This window comes from Lissotriton vulgaris, chromosome 2_1 (genome assembly GCF_964263255.1).
Source record: "Lissotriton vulgaris chromosome 2_1, aLisVul1.2, whole genome shotgun sequence".
NCBI classification, from domain to species: domain Eukaryota; kingdom Metazoa; phylum Chordata; class Amphibia; order Caudata; family Salamandridae; genus Lissotriton; species Lissotriton vulgaris.
The window spans coordinates 1,451,334,048-1,451,355,599 of record NC_141687.1 but is presented as its reverse complement, the minus strand read 5'-3'; the positions used below and the strand labels follow the sequence as shown (position 1 = coordinate 1,451,355,599).

Sequence of the window (21,552 nt, the reverse complement as noted above, 5' to 3'; positions counted from 1 at the left end):
GATGAAGGTCGAACCACCCTCAACAGCCCCTTTACGGAGGAAGAAATCAGGGATCATATTAAAAATATAAAAAATAACAAAGCAGCGGGACCGGATGCCCTTCCAGGCGAAGTGTATAAAGTTTTCCAAGATTGTCTGGTGCCGAGGCTGTGTGAGTTATTCAACTATTATCTATACCTCGAAGGGTAGAGTGCCAGCATCGCGGAAGGAGTCCATTATTGTGCTCATTCTAAAGCCAGGGAAGGACCCCCTCAAGGCAGACTCTTATAGGCCCATCTCCCTGCTAAACGCTGGTTATGAAATCTTTACCAGTGTTTTGGCAGGGAGATTGGCTAAATTGGCCCCACAACTCATTAGCCCGGAACAAAAAGGGTGTGTACCTGGAAGGTACATTCATGAGCTGACCCTGCAGTTGATTGGCAGTATAGATCTAGCGTTGGCACGGTCGGAGCCCTTGGCGGTTGCCGCATACGACGCGGCGAAGGCCTTCGACCGTGTCAACTGGGGATTCTTGTGGAATGTACTCAATATTATGGGCCTTGGTGGGACCTTCATTCAAACTCTGAGAGTGTGTTATGAGGGCGCCTCCGCTGTAATACTATTGAACGGTCTTTTGACACCAAGCTTCAGTATAAAGAGGGGTACCAGGCAGGGGTGCCCCATCTCGCCCCTCCTGTTTGACCTCTATATTGAGCCTTTGGCACAGGCATTGCGGATTGACGAGCCAATTACACCTTTTAGTGTTGGGGATTATAGTTCTAAACTGGCTCTATATGCTGATGATCTTTTGGTGTATACCAGCAACCCCGCTGAGGTGTTCCCTAGAGTTGAGGAGATAATGACCGATTTTGTCCTTCACTCAGGATACCAAATTAACAACTTGAAAACTGAAATCATGTGCTGGGGGTTGATAATTGGGAAGGGCCTTGAAGTAGCCGGTTTAGATATCTGGGCATAATCATTACATCAGATCTTAACAGTATAGTCCAAACTAATACAAAGAAGGTAGGCAAGGATATCAATCAGCTTTTCGCTAGATGGCAGAACCTTCCCCTTACAATCTATGGCCGAGTTAACTTGGTCACGATGGTAATCCTGCCCAAGTTAACTTACTTGTTTAACTCGATACCCCTGATTTTTCCAGATAAAATTTTGGCGAATATCCAGGGAAAAATTGACCGCTTTATTTGGGCTAATAAACATTCTAGGCTATCTTGAAAAAAGTTGAAAAGAAGACTGTTAAAAGGGGGACTTGCTCTTCCTGATGTATATTGGTATGCTCTATCCTTCCAGCTGAAAAACATCTGAAGTCTTCTTTTAAGCCCTGATGACTCTAACTGGGGGAGGATTTTGAACATAATGGTCGATCAAGAGGGAGGCGGGTCTGGCTTTTTGTATAAATTTGGAGCAGCAAAGTTTTACAAAAAGGTTCGCCTCAAGGTGTTAAAATTAGCTTTTTCTGTATGGAACAGTGTTAAAGGAAGGTGGGGCATAAAATACTATTCTGATTGTGCCCCAATCTGGGATTCCTCGGGCCTGCCCCCATGCCTTAAGGACACTTTGTCCCTTCCCATCAGGAGAGCAGGAATAAGAATTTGGTCGGACCTAGTGACATCAGAAGGGGTCCTCCCGTGGGAGGCTTTGAGATCCAAGATTGGGGACTCCTTCTCCAGATTTAAATATATCCAACTCTGTTCTTGGTTCTCCGCAGAGAAAGAGAACATCAGTGGTAACTGGGAAATCGAGTGTGCTCTCCTACCTCCAGGGCCTAGGAAGAATGAAGTTGGACTCTGGTACAGGAAAATGCTGGAGGCAGAGGAATTACAGTCCCCCCCTCTACATCGTGTCTTGAGCTCTTCTAGGCTCGAGGCAGTTTCAGTTATTTTATATGATACTTCTCTTAAAGTACTTTATAAATATGTCAGGTCTGCCTCTAAAAAAAAAATCACTTTTATACTATAAATAGGCTATATTACACGCCAAAAAAGTAGCGAAGTTCGCAAGTGCGCCTCCTCTTTGCCCAAGATGTGGACTTGCCGAGGCAGATGATATCCATATCTTTTTTGACTGTCCGGTAGTGGGTCCCTTCTAGGGTAGAGTGGAGCAGGCTATGGAGAGTATCTTTAAAAAAAATTAGGCCTGAACATAGCTAGAGTTATGTTTGGTCTCGATGCAGACCTTTTTAGTGGATTAAGGGAGACACAAGTTGCTTTATTTGTCTGATTTATTTTACTTGCCCGAAGAAAAATTTGTAAGATCTGGAAGGAGGCTAGCCCCCCACTTTATGAAAATTGGCTTCGAGCAACGTTGAGAATCGCACAACTGGAATCAGTATTGTCTCATAATGTAAATATCACGGTTTGGGACCCTTTTATAAAATGGGGAACAGTAATGAGGTTGGGCTAAAGCCCGAAAGGTCCTATTACACCATGCCTTGGTATAAAAAGGCAGGCCGGGCAGGCCCCAGGCAAAAGCAAGAACTCTGGCCCGGGGCGCCCAGGTCAAGAATGGGCTGTAGGAGATAATTTGCACTCGCTAGTGGTCAAATGAGGACTTAAATAAAAAAAAATTAAAAAATGTTTAAAAAAAGAAATTCACCACTTATAGTTATCTCAAGTAACTATAACTTATGCCCTAAAGTAACTATAACTCAAACCCTCACCGTGAACTGCTTGTACCCTCACATATTACATCACTCAGGACATGTTCAATGACTGGATTGATAACAACCCTAATTACATCTACAATGGCATAATTGATAAGAGTATCAATGGAGACGGCTACATCTAGACCCACACATAGAGGACATCCATCTGAAAGGACAGTCACAGGGCCTAATTGACAAAGGTAAACTTAAAAGGTAAACTTACACTTTTGTGTAAGTTTACAATTGTTTGCTATTCACACAGGGATTTAAAAGTAGTATCTTTACAAGTGTTTAGTCTCCACACATAAAAAGATAGGATCTTTTATGTGCAGAGACTCCGAACTCATCCAGATACTACTCGTAAATCCCTTTGTGAATAGCAAACAATCATAAATTACACAAAAGTGCAAGTTTCTCTTTGTGAATCAAGTCTGCACCAATAGCTTCTTAAATCCTCTAAAGGAAGCTAGACCCCTTGAATTTTCAATGTTATTAAACATCCAATGGATCTGTGACCGCGCTCCACTACAATCTGCACACAGCTGCGATGTTCGACGGACAGTCTATCGAGCACGGTCCCATATGCGATTCTGCCACCGCAAGAGCCTGCATGCTACTGCCATCATAGAAACTGCACCTCAGACACTGAATTTATTCAGAGGTATTGGTGAGCATGCTTACTTCTCTCTAATGAAAGAGTCTAAACTTCTCTGCCATCATTTATAATAATTTCCAAATAAAGGAATTAAGGGTGAGGGTTTCTTAGAAATGTATGACAACACCCTTCTTCCTCACGGTCATGATAATTCAGTTTTTAGGTAGTCCCTAAACATCAAAGAAAAAGATATAAGAATACAGAAGGTGTTAAAAAAATATGTTTAAATGCATTTTTCATGGTAAGAAAAGTTTAATGGGAGTTATCTTGCTACATTGCCCACCATTATTCCTCTTTTATTAATAGTAAGAGCCTTATTTCAAGATTGGCAGTCTTCCTGTCGGCCCTCCACTCCCCTGCCAACAGGAAGACCACCAAGTCCGTTTAGCGTCCGCCTGCTGGATTGCAACTGTAAACCATTTACAGACATTCATAGCGTAATTTGAGACCTTTTTAATGAATGGACTTTTAGTACAAAAGCTCAATAGGGTGGTAATAGATGTCATAGACCTTGGATATACCTAACTGAAGGCCCATCATGAAATACATGTTAACCCCTTGTCTGCTGATGACGGAACCGCTCCGTCATCAGCTGCGGTGGCGCTGTGCTGATGACGGAGCAGTTCCGTCATGGCCCGCTCGCTGCTCATGCGCGGCGCGAATTCCGCGCCTGCGCTGAGCGTTCTATTGAGCGGGGCGGGCCATGATGGAACCGCTCCGTCCTAAGCACAGCGCCACCAACGCTGGTGACGGAGCGGTTCCGTCACCAGCATGCGGCCTCCGCACGGCCGCCCCGCCCCCTTAGCACTGCGGCGGAATAGCCGCCACAGTGAAGGGGTTAAAGTATAGTATGGGTGGTGATTTACATCTCTGCCCTGAACATACTTTTTTCTTTTTTTTTAATTTGCAAACATTCCCGAAAAATTCCTGGAATTCTGTGCAAAGTGCAAGCTTCCAGGTGTGCAACTGGCAATTTCATTTGACATTGTCTAGTGGCTCATACTCCCACTTTGCAGAACTCTGCATAGTCCACTGTCCAAATATCAATTTCTCTCTTTTTTCATCTCCTTGTGGAAGGGGAATTACTGAAGCCATTGCAGTAAGTTCTTGACCATGTCCACGGTTCAAAAGGGTCGATTCAGAGTTTGCGAATACCACAAAAGTTCACGATTGTGGGCATTCACAAACTTACAAGGCAATGAGTATTTTGTAATGCCCTCTTCCCTCCATAATACATTATATTTACTAGTGTAGATTTCTCCACACTGTGGGTTATATTAGGCCAGACATACATATTTACAGCTTTAAATACCTTTGTCAATAGGACCATGAGTATTACATAAAAATCCAAACGCATACATCTTTGCATTATTTATTAAGTGGCTCAGCAAATTTCTATGTGGAGTGCTCCAGCATATGGTTCTTGGTAAATTCAAAATGAGAAATTAACATAGAAGTTTGCCCCTTTGCTGAGTTTCCTGTGCTCATCAATCTTGCATGATAACTTCTTTTTTTCTTGTTTGCCAGGGGAACGTTCCATAATTGTCACTTATATCACTCTATCCTTCCACATTTGGAAACCAAAACTTAGCAGAAGCAGTGAGGTGACCATATCACTCTGAGCCATTATGAACACCATCTCCAACCCTTAAGTTTTCACCTACAAATCATGGATTGCTGGTGACTTGGTCTAATAATTATCATGGAACCCAAACAAGACAACAACAGTGGGCTATCACACAAGTGCACAAGACTGTAAACTATGATTGTAATGATCTGGAGGGAGACTGTGACACTAGGGGCCCTATTGTGTATAGGATGCACTTTACCTTAAAACAGATGCGACGGGCTCAAACAGGGAAAGTGTCCCCTATTACAATTAATAAGCTGCCCTCAGGGCAGCTCCAAACTCAGGCTGCCCTGGAGGCAGCACATTCAAGGGAAATACAGAGCAGCTTTGAAGCAGCCACTCCATTTTTCACAGTGGAGGCGGCAACCCGCATGCACTTTTAGGAGGCGTAGGAGATACCCTTGCAGACGGGTGCAGTCAGTAACCGCACCCGCCTGCAAGGTGGACCCCCTTTCCCCCTCCAGATGGCTGCCATCAGGGGGCACACTGGCGGTGTGCCACATTTGAGGTGGTGCACTGTCAGTGCACCTCCTGGGAGCTTCTTTTCCTCTGCACCCACGTCTGTAATACAGTGCAGGCACAGGGGCAAAGGGATGTCCTCATTTGCATGGGGCCACGCCCCCATGCACATGAGGGAACGCCCTCTGAAATTAGCTCTGGCGCTCTATGTACACCAGCGCTATCGGTATTACAAAAGGGGCCGCACAAGCGTATGCAGCCGCTTCTGTAATACCAAAGTGCCAAGGGTCGCGCCTTGTGTAATACGGCCCTCGGTAGGAGTCAGCAACAATGACCAGTCTTCACAGCCTCAATAGCATGTCTGCTTGCTGTCCCCTCTGTGGGTGGCCTTTATTATTTTGAAGATGTGCACACGTTTCACTGAGGCCAGATGGCTCTAATCTGCTTGGTAGAGGTGCTGCTAGAAGTGCGTTGTAATTTGTTACACAGACCTCTTTGGGGTTTTAGTACTTCATAATAAAGATGGGAGACATTTACTGGCAAAGTCACTGCCATAAAATGAAAGGGCGACACATATGGATGCATTTAACCTATAGTCAAAGGTATTCCCATTTTCCACTCAGGAACTCCGTGGGCATCTTTTATCCTTTTTTGACGAAACAAACACAAACATGTGTGCTTATTATGGTACATCCAACTACAGGATTCAAACTACGATCGCTTAAAATCTTATTAAAAGTCATTACCTGTAGAATGAAGATTTTCTCACACGATCACTTTGGCCTGTATATCACCCATTGATCAATTTAGACCCATAAATTTGGCAAATCACATCATTCTTGATTAATAGTAATACCAAAAACCATATCTATGTCAACATCTTTTAATGAGTTTGAGGCTAGTCGATGGCAAACTAAATATTCTTCTATAAATGCTCATCATGTTGCATCTTTTTGTTTAAACGCTCGAATTTATGTGTGTCTGACTTGATTTGTGGCAGAGGGGAAATCTTTAAGAAATTACTCACCATCAGTTATCAGTGCTCTGCTTGTAAGTACCCTCCCCAACATGAACTTTACCACCGCCAGTATAGAGCAGAGGATTCCACTTATAATGGACACGCTGTATAGGAAGTCATCCTGAAAAAGACGATATTAGATGTTATTATATTGAAGTTTAGAAATATGTTTGTCTATGCATCAACATAAAAATATTTTTCAATAAGGAAAAATTCAAAATATTACAAAAGGTGATCAAAGGCAAAATTGTTTTGCTGCTGTTTTTCTGAAAACTCCTTGCTTACAAGGTCTGGGACCCACTTAAGTCATTATGGCCTATTACGATGATGACATTATATATATATTTTTTTTTTAGATACAGTACCGGACACATTTTTAGATAATTAAATACTTGCCAGGAGTTTGGAGGGCAGATTACTCCGCCACGAACATGACGCATATCTCGGTTCTTTTTAATACAAGGATATTATATTGCATGGCACTTGTAAGAGGGCATACTGAATAGCCATCACGTTTTGTGACAAAGGGCGCGTGTTTCAAATAAGCATTTTGCGATTAACATATATCGCTTTTTACCAAATCCCTATTTGGTAATCGCAAAATGCTATGTATGTAAAGAATCCCCAAAGATTTTGCGATTTTTTTAATAATACCTAATAGTGATACAGTAAATAGCGACTCTCTAGTAGGTAATATTACTCCATGCGTTTCTATGGGCCAAAAGGCCCATAGGTGTGAATAGTTTTGCATTAGCAAATTTGTGATTACATAATTGGTAATTGCAAATTAGCTGATGCAAAGCCAAGGCCCCTTCTACAGCGTGCATGTGTGTGCTGCATGGCACTTTGAAGAACGCAGTTTTTTAATGCATTTTTCAAAGTTTGCAAATGGTTACCATTGACTTGAAGTCAATAGTATTTGCATTTTCTTAAATGCAGTTTGCATTCGAAAAATGCTTCATACATGTGCATGGGAATCGCAATTTGCGATTCCCTATTTGTATTCACAATTTTAAGTAATAACAATTTTTGCGATTACCTAAAATTGCAACTACAAAGACTTTCATACATCATGAAAGGCTATTTTGTATTCCAAATGGCCGGTTTTACCGAATCGCACCGTTTGCAAATGATTTTTTTTTTAATACATTTGGCTCAAAGTAACGTGTCCGACAAAATCTAAATCAGGTCCTAAATAACTGGTACAGGACCAGTGACATTTTCAGTTTACAAACAGAAAAGATGATGAAAACTGAAAGTAGCACTGAGAATGATGATGAAAGAGTCCATTTTAAGTAAAGTACTGAAGAAGATCACGAGAAAAGAGATGCAAAGTAAGAGGAGTTACGAATCAGACTAGTGATGCTTAGTAAAAAAAGTCAATATTTAGAACAGCACGAAAAATGAGGACTCGAGAGCCAAAGATAAAGGACAATAGAGAAAAAGGCAAACAGGTGAGATATCTAATTGGGAAAATATATTTACATTTTTTTTTTAACATGCTGGCAGGATACCACTGCTCCATTGAATTTGAAGTGCAAGAAAACCATGAAAAATGAGGAAAAGCAAATAAAAACTAAAGGACATTAGCAAGAAGGGCAATCAGACGCGATCATTTTTGGAGCAAACATTTAAACAAATCAATGGCAAAAGACCACAGGCCATTGAATTTGCAGTGCAAGCTGATCTGTCATTTGGCGATAGGTAAAATTAACTTATAGAGATGGTGGAATACAGGAGTGAATAGTGACCAGGAGAAAGTAGCCATGGCATTCACCTATGTGGCTTGCTGCTTATCCTCATAGTGAGGAAGGGTGCTTGTGCTGTGACGTAGCAACTAGCTCATCAAAACCCTACTGTTTTCAAACACTACCATCGAAAACTTGGTTCTAAATGCCACACACTGTGTTTGCTAGCCTGTTTGCAGTGAGCAGCTGCTGCCTAAATCTAATACTCCTCTTTTTAGGGTGGAAAGTGAAGTTGTGTTTTTGGATCAGTTAAAGGTAAAACATGGACCCTATGGAGGTGGTACATTAAGCAGGACTATCCTGTATTTGTAATCTCAACCTGTTCCCTTGATAGCCATGGTAGGGTTTGAAAATTAATGGATCAGTCCACAGCCTGTGGAATTTTCATATCAGACAGGTTAAAACAAGTTTAAAAAATGTACAGCCGTACCATAGATGATCAATATGCTCATACTGTAGCAGGGTTTCCGTTCTCCCACAGAACTGTGCACAGAGACCTAGAACCGCGGTAAATTAGGGTGACCCAAAACTCATCTTAGTATCCAAAATCCCCTTACCGAACTAGCTACAGTGTCTCATTGGTCATAACAAACTGCCAATGACTTAGACAAACCAGAACATGAACTTGGGTTACCTCAGGTATCGTGGAACACATGAACACTCTTTCGTTCTATAATCATTTCAAACCACAACGGGGAGTAAAAGAACACACGTGCAAGTTTGAAATATTTATTTTTCAATGCAAGGTTCTCAAACGCAGTATCATATATAATACCAGCATACATATTATAAAAATCAGAGTTATCAGCATAGTCACTAATCCATAGTAAGCGAACGGTGATAGCATATTATAATGCAAAAATCAATAGAAATCTGTATCACCTATATTTCGCGCACCCTATTTAGCATATTATATTTTATCTAAGAAGGTCTCATTTGGGTTTTAGCAGGGCGGGCCCATACCTCTAAATGTCAGTAGGAGAAGATCACATCATCAGCTACCAGCTCTCTGCATGCGAAGCACCATCAAGTGTGTTTTTGCATTCTCGGTAACTCTATCTTAAACCCGCTTAGAGCCCAATGTTGGCAGCAACATTATTTGTGTTATGTCTAATGTGGTGCGAGGATCAGGCCTTCCAGCAACCTTGTGTTAGGTTATTCTTAGAGGGTGCAGTTCTCAGTGTGCAGACAGTGTACCAAGTGTGCCAAGCACAACTGATATCAGAGCAATAACATTTTATTCTCAAATAAATCACATCTTTCGTCTAGGTTGAAAGCTACAATAACAATTATGTGTTGTTTGCAAACTGAAGCCGAAGGAAAATATGTTGTTTAAACCTTTAATAAACTCATGCTAACTTAACACAATATATAGAAAAGCAGTAACTATATGACACCCCCCCAATGATCCGAGGACGGTCAAAAAAAGAACAAGCCAATATTATAATAAAGGCATAACATGAAAGCAGAGTTCAACAATATTGAGCCAAACTAAATGTTTGTAGATGTATATAAAAATTAACAATACAAAATATGTATGAATGCCTATAGTGGCCAAACAAAAAAGTAATAAAAGTCTTGAACTTGAGGTCAAATATAAAATCATAGGCCTAGAACATATAAAAGTCGAATGTTTAAGAGAAAAGGCACCATTCAGAATTACTAAAAAGTCACGTGCCAGTATAGTGAAAGTCTCCAAAGCCACTCATGGGTGGATAGAATATGCAAAATAGGTAGCCACAGCTTCCAACATGAAATCACTGTCATCATCCGAAAACAGTTCAGCCATCCAATTAAGCGATGGGAAAGAACATACGTGCTCCTCCAGCACCGGACCCTCTAGCAACATCAGAGGACAACTCAGTGGGTTCTGAAGAACGCTATGTGCCAGAAACTCATGCGCCGCTGCGGGGATGTCCCACTGACCCATTAGTCCATGCATCGCTGCCAAGGCCATAATCCTTTCGCCAGAACAAACCAACTCGTGAGCAACTACGGGGCCCATATGGTGATTAAAATCGACTTCAGGAGATAACGGCAAGCAGAGACACAAATGAATGGCCCAGTCAAAATCGCAGCTCAGGCAATGAAACACAGGCTGGACACATGTGAAATAGGAAAATCGAAACGATAATCCAAATGCCGTGCTTAAAGTTGCAAGCGGCAGGGTGCCATAGTAATCAAGCATCCGGTTGTGAAACAGTGTCAGAAGGGGCTGAGCGGCTTCTTGCGCAGGATGGGCATCCATGTTTTAGGAAGCAGAATAATATCAAAACGCCTGCAGCTAACACCAGCAAAACAGGGAATCCGCCAAACAAACTCGAAAATATTGAATGGAAGAAAGCGGGGATAACACCAAAAATCTTTTCAAAGGTTGTCACAAGACCACTGCTAACCAATTTTAAAAAATGAGCTAAGCCAGACGTGGAGGAGGCATTAAAGATTTGATGAACTAATTCGCAGAAATGAAACAGCAATTCAGTATTTAAAAGTGCCTGCACCTCTGTGCGTGTGTTAGCTATGTGAAGGACATAAGTTTCACGGGCCGAGCTCAGGGCCACTTCCCTTTGAGACAAAAGAGCCCTTATTCTGCTCATACCATTGAACTCCGCTTTCAAGGTTGGGATGTGCGGCCAGATGGAAACATCTGAATTCCCATGCGTGGGTGGATATAACACGTTCTAGCAACACACCACATGTTCTGATACAGTAACCACATAGGCGATACCGACCATTAACCCACAACACTCCTCGTTATTCAAAAGTAAATAGCTACGGTTTGTCAATAAAGTGAATGTGGGAACTATTGCAGGAACTGGTGTGCCTTTTAAAACACAGGCTAAATTAGGCCGGTCCTGATTACAAGAACCATGCAACTGGATGTGTCTGCATATCAGTGAACGGTCAGGCGACTGTGTGCATTCTTCACCATTCAGATTCACTTCCTTTCCATCCTTCAGGCATCTGTACGTGTATGGTAAAGACCATGCCTCATGTAGGAAAGCACTGCCTAGTGGTTCATATCTCCCTATTGCAATATATCGCATACAATTAGTAAATTTGTATAAAGCAAATGGTAACGTAATAACACCATGGATAAGCCATGTAGCAGCAGCTGCCTCACTACAGAAAAGGGCAAAGATTCCAACTTTTCAATGTGTAACATAGAAAATGATGCATCTCGCATGGAAAGCATGCGCTGCTTGTCAGTCAAATTAAATGGGGCAAATAGGGATGACACGTTCATGTAACTCCAGGGCACGCGACCCGCCTTAAGAGTCTGTAGTGTCCATGCAAACTGCATCACAGAACGCAATTGATTTTGTCCATGGTACAATACAGACACTTCATCATTCACAATGTCAACTACAGAAGAGACAATATTGTTCAACGTGTAAATTCGGGAAGAAAGCATGTTAATACTGTTATCGACAACTGCAAACACTTTTTCCACATTTGCTTGGTCAATCGCCCTTAGGCGCTTAGCAGCCTCAATTTGCGAAAATTTCCAAATTTCATTGTAAACTGCATAAATCCACCGTTTAGACCTACCCTTAGCCGGGCCTTTTATAAAATCATTTAAATCCACATTATCCGTCAACTGAGACAGATGTAGTTTAACTGCAGCTAAAGTGGAATGTTGTAACCAATTCTGACACAATTTCCCCGCAGAGTAAGTGGTGACAGTATAATCAGTTTCAAAACGGGGATCAGGCCTGACTTGTGTGAACCCTTCAGCCAAACCCAGAAAACGACGTTGGCAAGAATCAGCACTTCTTTGCCACATCAGCCAACCCTTTGGATCCAAACTGGATACAATAAAGGATGAATTGTGTAAGAGAGTCTGTAACTCACGAATAGACAATTCAGAAAAATTACCCCAGCCTGAATATTCTTCCAATTCAGGGATAATTGGTGTATTTAATTTTTTAGAAGTAGCCAATCCAAAGCATGTTGTTTGTGAAATAGTAGAATTTAGAAACAACATGTGATTCGGGATGAGACATGCACAGTGCAAAGCCTCAGTGCCTTGTACCTGCCAATTTTTGGTACCCCTATCCGATTTAAGGTCAATTATTCCTTTCCAGAATTCGTAGCCATCTACAGCTAATTTGTCTAGAAAGGACTTCAAATACAGCAATTTTGTATTGGTAAGTCTAACTTTGGACATGGGCTTTTGTGTCATTTTGAAATAAAATGACTCAGGATTTGATTGATTAAAGTCTGTAAAATAAGTGTATTTTTTCAGAAATGTACTGGAGCTGCCTATTAATGGAGCTGGGCAGTGTTCCCACTGTGTGTAATTCACAGCAACCCTCCTGGAATTCGTCTTATGCAGAAAATGATTACCATAATGTTGGAAGCAAAACAAATCACCATAATTAACAGAATCTAAATATAAATCCTCAGCATCAAAAGCTGCATAATATTTCAAATCAGAGAATAAAGCTTACGGCCTGAATATCCCAATCATCAGAACGTATACTTTGTTTAATCACATCCCCCATGTTTACTCTAAGCACATTCGGAACATTAATCACTTCAGTGGGCCCATGTATTTGAAATCTAACCGCATCCCACACAATCCCATCAAGGACAGGCCAAGCAGTAATGTTGACTGTATTCAAGTCTCGTTTCAGTCTGTGTGCTGAATGTGAAGAGGAAAGAGGGGCCAATGTTCCATTAAGGTACCGAATTCCTGTTCTTTCTTTAACATAGTGGCCATCGATCAGGCGGAAAAAATAAAACACAAAACCAATTGACATAAAAAGGTAAAATGAAAATAGAATCAACCAAATGTATGTCCAAGGGGGAATTAAAAAATGTTTTTTAAATAGAGTGCATATTTTGCAAAAGTTGAGGGTTTCTTTGAAAGTTCAGAAACAGAGTCAAAAGAGAATCTGGACTGGTCGGCCAAACGAGTCTGCAAATCTGGCATAGATAAATCAGCAGGATAGGTTCAGCTCATCAATTTTAGTAACAGGAATAGTATTTAATAAAGGACTGGATATAGCAGTCATCTCGAGGGACACCTCCGTTCTGCACCAGAAGTAATAGCCAGCACAGAATGCCTCACTATGGAAGGACAGGATACAGCCGGTGTCATGCTATGAAGAATCGGCCACCCTGTGTGTCTTGACATTGTCAATAGAGATAAATCTGTTTTCCAGACGACCTGGAAGTGGTGGTAATATGACTGTTCTCGTGCCCTTCACTCCAAGAACTCGAACCGATGCACAATATGAGGGACCAAACTCTTTCTTGTTATCGATCTTCTCACGAACCAGTTCTCCAACTTGGGGTAGCCAGCCAACTACCGGGATCTGCAACGCATCATCCGATGTGGAGGGCAAATGTTCCTTTGCTAGACTGTCTCTGGTCTTTGTAGATCCTGTAAAACATTGCAATGTTCATCTACGTCAAAGGCCGTGGCCTGGGCCTTGCAGTCTAGACCGTCGAGGTCAGGGACGTACATCTTGATACCAAAGAGCATTTCGTATGGGGTCCGCCCACCCAGAGACCTTTTGGGAGATTATTAAGCGCACGCTGCATGCCATTGAGGTGGGCTAAACAGTTTCTACCAGTGCCTATAACTCGAGCTGTCAAAGATTGCTTTAAGTCACGGTTCATTTGTTCCACTACACTGTTTCCCTCGGGTCTGTACAGAGACGAAAACTTGACTTGGACCCCCAACGAAACCATAGCATCCTTATACGCCTTAGAGGCGAAAGCCGGACCCTGATCCGAATGGAAGGTACCACAGGCAAAAATCCCTACAAAGACTCGCAAATCCTTAATGACAGTTCGTGAATCAGCGCTCCGATGAGGCCAAACCCACACAAAGCGTGTGCATGAATCAACTGCTACTAAGATGTACTTATATGCAGTATAAGAAGAAAAAGGACCGCAGTGATCTAAATAAACGCACCCCAGTTGTTTATTAGAAATGTACAACTGTGTCTGAGGTGGACGTGCAGCAGTTGAAGGTTTACTCTGCTGGCAAATGTCACATTGAAGGACATAATCGCGCGTCTGTTTGTACAGTCCCCGCCACCAGAACCTCTGTTGTAGCTGAGTTTCAGTGGCCGAGACGCCCGCATGCGCAGACGCCACACCTTCATGAGCCGCTGTAATCAAAGAAGCTCTGCGATCCGAGTTGGGAATCAAACGTTCGCCAACTTCAGGAATTTTCACTTAAGGAACCTTATCGGGACTTAAGTGGTATGTTAACTTCGAAGGGAACCCGAAGGATATTTACCTCCCCTCTCAGTGGCAGCAACAGCCGCCAAGATGTCATCATCTATCTTACTTTTGGACCTCGTGACTGCTGCAACTAAGTATTTAGATACTGCTGACTTCGCTGCTTCATCAGCAAGCGAATTACCTACAGCGTGGACTCCCACGCGCTGATGGCCAAGAGTATGAATCACAAACACGAGTGGCAACTTTTCTTTGAGTTCCGCCACTCGGACCCAGATCATTTTATGTTTTATTGTACTACCTTTGGAATCACGAAATTCATTCTGAATCCAAAAGAACAAGTTTTCATTGTAAGACTGGACACAGTAGTAAGAGTCACTTACGATCAAAGTCGTCACACAAGGATCAGCGTACTCTAATGCAAGCATCAGAGCACAAAGCTCTGCTAATTGTGCGGTGCAGTCTCCAAGCGTCTGCGTGTGCACAACACTGGACTTTCACCATGGCACCGACCACAATGGCGCAAGCGGAAACGTAGGTATATTTAGAGCCATGCGCAACCTGCGCCGAACCATCAGTGTAAATGATGCAATGGAAATCCTCCAACGGCCGCATTGCTAAAGGAGCAGGATGAACAAATTCATACTGTAAGTACTCCTGCGACCGTAAAGTGGCGTCAAAAATAAACATGACATCCTGGGATGACAAGGATGCAGCCCATTGAATCCACCGAGGGTGCAAAGCTTTAGAATTTGGTACACTGGCTTTCGTAACTGCCTCCAAGGCAGGACACGGGGTTACAACCAACATGCGTTTTCCCTGTGACAGGGCACGTTCCTTAAGAATTGCCATCTGCACAGCCGTCAAAACTTTCTCCACAGTGGAAAAGCGCATTTTAGCCGAAGTGTACAAGTGTGACTTGTAAGCCATAGGTACTGTATCTCCTTCATTAAAAGTTAGGTACGTGAAACCTACCGTCCCTGGGACAATTCTTATCACCAGGTTGGTCTGGTTATCACGAGTCTGTAAGTATTCAGAAGCGAGCAAATCAGCCTGCAAAGACTGCAGAATAGCTGAATGCTCAGGCAGCCAGCATGATTTGGAAAAATATGGTTGTATCAAAGCATACAAAGGCTTGATACGCTGGGCATATTCCGGAATGAATGTTCTTCCGAAATTCAAAAAGCCCAGTAAAGATTGTAATTTTTTCAGTGTTGTCGGAGAACGCAACTGTGCGCATTTCTCCAGGAAGTGAGGAGCTAAGCCTTTTCCTTCATTTGTTAGTTCATAGCCTAGAAACAACACTGTGTACTCTGCAATGTACGATTTTGCAAAATTAAACTTGTAACCCATGTCTGCGAAGTTACAAATAATACTGTTCACTCGACACAGATGCTCCCAAAGTTCTTCGTCTGTGAAATTGATATCATCCACATAGGAACAAGCATCTGGGTCGACCCTCTCCAACAGAGAGACAATGCGGGCGGAAAATACTCCAGGACTATTCTTATAGCCCATTGGGAGACGCCGAAACATTTTTTGGACACCGCCGCATGTGAAAGAAGTCCATTGGGAACTTAGACTGTCCAATGAATGGGCATAAAAACCATTGGAAATGTTAAGCGTGGTTTTGAACCGCTTACGCACAAGACTATTTACAAGGGCAGAGCCGTGAGTATTCTGTACTGCACAGTTACGGCAATGCGAGTTTAAATGCCGGTAATCCAAAACCAAACGGTAAGAGCCGTCCAGCTTGTTTACAGTAAAAAGAAGGGTTATTCATCGGTGACACACACGTTTCAATTACACCTTGATATTCCAATTGTTCAAGGATCGCTGCGACTGAAGCTTTGGCTTCACGTCATATGGGATATTGAGGTTGAGGCTGCGGCTGAGACCGTAAAGGAATCTCGTGGTTTGGGGACAATTCATCCCAGCCACACTGATTGCGGTACACAGCCGGTGCAAGTGCCAGAGCCCACTCTTCTGCAAAGTGCAGCGCTTCCACTCTCGAAACAGTGTTCGCGAAACTGGGAAGGATTACCTCCTCCCCTCTCAGAGCTGCAAGCACAAAAGGTGGGGCCAGTCAGCCTCCGAAAGCAAAATGTCATACGTAGACGAAAGATTTTCCCAAAATACCCCTTTAATGGTACGCTGTATGTCACCTTCAATTAACAGGACAATTTCAAAAAGTCTATCAGGGGGAGCAACTCTTGTATCAGCTGTTTCAATCACAACATATGAGTCAGTCGCTGTCACCTTCAGTAGTGGACGGATGGCCTCTCTCACTATGGTAATCTCCGCCGCGCTCTCCAGCAAGGTCAGAGCCCAAGTCAGATTCCGAAGCCGTGTTCTCACAATCGTGGGCATATCGATGCGCCGTTAAGGCTGCGACTTTCTTCTTAGCAAACTGCGGTCTCTGAGGCGTAGAGCCCTCCTGCTTGTCTGCACCATTGCGCGGGCGGGGCTGACCACATCCTTGCTGGCCACCCAATCCTCTGCCGCCCCCTCCACCACTGGTTGATGGAGCCGATGAGTCGCGCAAATCATAAACTCGTTCCGACTGCGCAGGCAACGGAGACGCAGGGCGTGAAACCTGTGTTTGTTGTTGTTGCTGTTGCTTACCCTGATTCTGTTTTTTTGGCCAATTTTGTTTCTTGGACTTGGGTTGAACGTCAGTTTCCGAAGCCTGTCCCTTGGGCTGCTTCTTCTCCTTAGTAGAAAAAGGCTTATTACCCTTACTATTGCGACCCACGGTTTTATAAGCCGCCACAATTATCCTTGCTAACTGTCGGGGTTTCTCGGCATTGGGAACCAGTGCCAAAGCGTTAGCCACCTGAAAGTTCACTGCATCCCCCTTGACATTCGCAAGGATCAGATCGCAAACCACATCGAAGGAGCCACATAGGCGCAAACCCAACTCAACAGCCGATTCCGGCCCGTGATCATCTTGAACACGTTTAAGGACCGTAGACAGATTGGATACAGACGGGGAGCCAAAGCACCTCAAATAGACAGCCGCAAAAGTCTTACCCCAGGCCTCATAGTCAACAAGTTCAGGTGCCAAATCTTTCGGCAAACTAAGCGTAAGAATCCGGTGTTTTTCACCAGGAGTCGTATTAGGAAACACCGCCTCCAGCTGGTCAAATTTCTCGGCAAGCCAAAAAGGAAAATCATCCTTATCTAGGGGCTTCTTGCCCATAACGGAATTCACCATGACAGGACTGATTTTCAAACCAGCCTGCCCTGCCGGAAGGGCTGCACCTCTGGGGGCACCCCCGTGAACATTACGACTCGTGTAATGCACCAGGGCTCTAATCACGGCAATGGCGACTACATGAAGTCGCCTAAGGTCAGCTAAGTTACAAGTGGCGTGATTAGGGTGAGGAGTAAATCCAGCCAAAGTGGGCCAATTTGTGCCTGGAAAGGACAAAGGACCTAACCTCGGAGCGGTTAAAGAGTGGGGTAGGGCACCACCAAACCAAACTCCATGCTGACAAACATCAATAGGTACTTCCTGTGCTCTGTACAGAGCATATTCAGCAGGTACAGGTGAGGCAGTGTACGAGTGGAACACACCAGAATTTGCGTCCACTGCCGGAAATGTCACCCACGAATAAAACAGTTCGTACGGGTAAGCATGTTCCGCACTCACCACCAGAACCACAGCCAAGCCTTCCAAAGGTACATCATAAGTCCGCAAATGATCACGCACCGCAATGCGACTATGCTGCGGGATGTCCACGGCTTGTGCCATGACTGCACAGGAACGTGAAAAAACAAAGATTACTTTGTAGCACAACTGGGTAGTAATTCAAGGAAACCGTTTTAGATAGATTCAAGCTTGAAAAGACCTATTTCAAAAATAGGTAGGTTTTGCCGACACCACCGTTTTCCGGAAACGGGAATGAAGGGGTTAAGGTTTGAATGATATACTACTCAAGAGTCATGATATAAGGCCAACAACGTATGGGCGCCATGTAGCAGGGTTTCCGTTCTCCCACAGAACTGTGCACAGAGACCTCGAACTGCGGTGATCCAAAACTCACCTTAGTATCCAAAATCCCCTTACCGAACTAGCTACAGTGTCTCATTGGTCATAACAAACTCCCAATGACTTAGACAAACCAGAACATGAACTTGGGTTACCTCAGGTATCGTGGAACACATGAACACTCTTTCGTTCTATAATCATTCCAAACCACAACGGGGAGTAAAAGAACACGCGTGCAAGTTTGAAATATTTATTTTTCAATGCAAGGTTCTCAAACACAGTATCTTATATAATACCAGCATACATATTATAAAAATCAGAGTTATCAGCATAGTCACTAATCCATAGTAAGCGACCGGTGATAGCATATTATAATGCAAAAATCAATAGAAATCTATATCACCTATATTTCGCGCACCCTATTTAGCATATTATATTATATCTAAGAAGGTCTCATTTGGGTTTTAGCAGGGCTGGCCCATACCTCTAAATGTCAGTAGGCGAAGATCACATCATCAGGTACCAGCTCTCTGCATGCGAAGCACCATCAAGTGTGTTTTTGCATTCTCGGTAACTCTATCTTAAACCCGCTTAGATCCCAATGTTGGAAGCAACATTATTTGTGTTATGTCTAATGTGGTGCGAGGATCAGGCCTTCCAGCAACCTTGTGTTAGGTTATTCTTAGAGGGTGCAGTTCTCAGTGTGCAGACAGTGTACCAAGTGTACCAAGCACAACTGATATCAGAGCAATAACATTTTCTTCTTAAATAAATCACATCTTTCGTCTAGGTTGAAAGCTACAATAACAATTATGTGTCGTGTGCAAACTGAAGCCGAAGGAAAATATGTTGTTTAAACCTTTAATAAACTCATGCTAACTTAACACAATATATAGAAAAGCAGTAACTATATGACAATACACCAGGGCATCTTCCTCAACACTGCCCTAAGGTTCCTGCAAGGTTTCTAGTAGACTCTGATATTTTACTGGACTTTGCTCCAAAATGAATGAGATGCTGAGATGGAGCACTACAGTGAGAAATTATGCTAAAATCAATCTCTCGATGAACCTCTGGTAACGTCCCAAATTATCACTAATGCATGCTAAGTTCAGCACTTGTATTTCAAACCTACTGAGGCCCATGCACTAAGTAGGTCTTGTTAAAATTCTATAGGTCATGGGGCTCTAAGGCTCACCCAAACTCCATTATAATTTTTGTTGCTCCTAATTCTTCGAAACACGCAATCATCACCCAACGCACATTAAGAAGACCCAGACCAAGGAGTGCTACCCAGCTACTGCCCAATCTCAAATCTGCGATTCCTAAGCAAAATCCTGGAAAGAGAATTTCACTGCAACAAAATTAGGTAAGATTAGGTTAAGCTTGTAGGTCATACTGAATGATCATGAATGTTGATTTAGACCTTCTTGAGCACAGAATCAGCATTGACAAACATCACAAAAGAACTTCTCGTCACCCTTGGAGAAGGGTCGCAAGTGGCTCAGAGCCTCCTGGACTTCTCAGCCATCTGGGACATCATTAACCTCACCTTCCTGCTATGTATTCTTAAGGAACAGGCTACTGTGTGAAAGAGGGTCCGGAAATAGATGGACTTGTTTCTGAGCAACTAGAGTCATTTGTATTAGACTTTCTGGCCCATCTCCTCATAAAGTTAAATGAGGGGTCATACGGGTTCTTGCCTCATACTGACATTCCTTAATATCTACATACCTCCGTTGATATCAAGTAATAATGCAGTTGTGCATGGATGATTCCAAATGACCATCCATTTAGATAAGTGGGCATGTGTAAATTTCTAATGTTGTGGAGTGTGAATTAATAGCCACTGATCACATGCACTAAATTTACCTATGACCGCTATCTAGTTGCTCTCTATTGCATGAAACACAAACCCATATGCGAGCTATTGTTCTTATTGGTTTGAAAGTGGATATATTATTGAATTAAATTTGTTTAGCGATTACAAATAATGCATTTTACGAATGTTTGTAAATTCATGTACTTCATCCAATCCGTATCTTAGATTTTAGACACAATGGGCATCATTTATGAGCACTTTTGTGATGGAGCAAGGTTTCACATCTTCCGAAACTTGCTTGTATTTATCCCTCTCTAAATATCTTGTAATATATTAGCCAACATGTTTTGTTTACTAATATTTGCATTACTCAACATTTCTAGCATCTAGGGGAAGCTTGCATATGTGCTGTTACTAACAATAACTCTAATGCATTATAATTGCCACCGAAAACGCGGGAAACCTTCTGCGCATGCGTCTGTCACGTCTACGTGGCATGACGCACCTCTCTGCTTGGTGGGAAATGTTTGCTTCTGCGCACTAGTGCCAGAAATGGCTGCTTTAAATCTCACATGCCAATGCTTATGCTGCAGTTTGTACTAAACTTGTTTGTTCTGCTTAATTATAAAGTAATGGGAATAGAGTAGAGATAAGTGGCATACAGTGCATTCATTTATTTCTGTATTCTAAAATGTTTCTTTTTGATTTTGTTCCTAGCTCGTACTTTGGGCCTGACCACTGACACATCTTTCATCTTGGAAGATTCTGTCCACGCGCACTCTGACTCTGAATTTGCTGAAGCATTGGCATTGAATATCTGCCAACACCCTTCTTACCCACAATGTTCCTGGGAACCCGCTCATCTGACTTCTAGAAAGGAAGCTACCAAATACAATGTATTCAAAAAGGGTACCAATATTGTTGGGCGGAATTAAGTAATGGGAAAGTAAATTGTGGGTGGGGATTCAATCAATATGATTCAAATTGAAATTACATCATCTTAGTATGGTGTGATGACCTCTCCTCATCTTTCCAACCAATCACTGAAGGGGAACACATAGATTTGCAACATTTAGGGGTGGTACATTGCCCTCAAAATGGTATAACTAAGGCAGGCTCAGATAGAGAAATTGTCCGACTTGTCCAAATAGCTGAATTGTCACTGACCCAACGCAATCAATAGGCGATCGAGAGCGGAGGTGCTGTAGGAGCACTCTGACAGAAGAATCGATTACCCAATCGGGGTATTAATTGGCTTTCCTAGAGAGAGGGGTGTGATGCTGGCGTTGCACTTAGCGGAGGTCACCTGTTCTGATCTGCACCTCTCTTTGGCCAGGATTGGTCATTGCGCCATTCTAGGTAAATATAATCTATGTGG

General features: G+C 42.8%; 1 protein-coding gene across 1 annotated transcript in view; it reads right to left on the bottom strand.

The window, feature by feature from the left end:
• TMEM163 (transmembrane protein 163) overlaps window positions 1-21,552 on the bottom strand; it is a 1,005,122-nt gene that overhangs the window by 137,792 nt on the left and 845,778 nt on the right. The window contains exon 6 of the mRNA XM_086958858.1: window positions 6,419-6,530. Within this exon, the coding sequence (XP_086814984.1) occupies window positions 6,419-6,530 (112 nt within the window). The remainder of the gene's footprint in view (window positions 1-6,418; window positions 6,531-21,552) is intronic.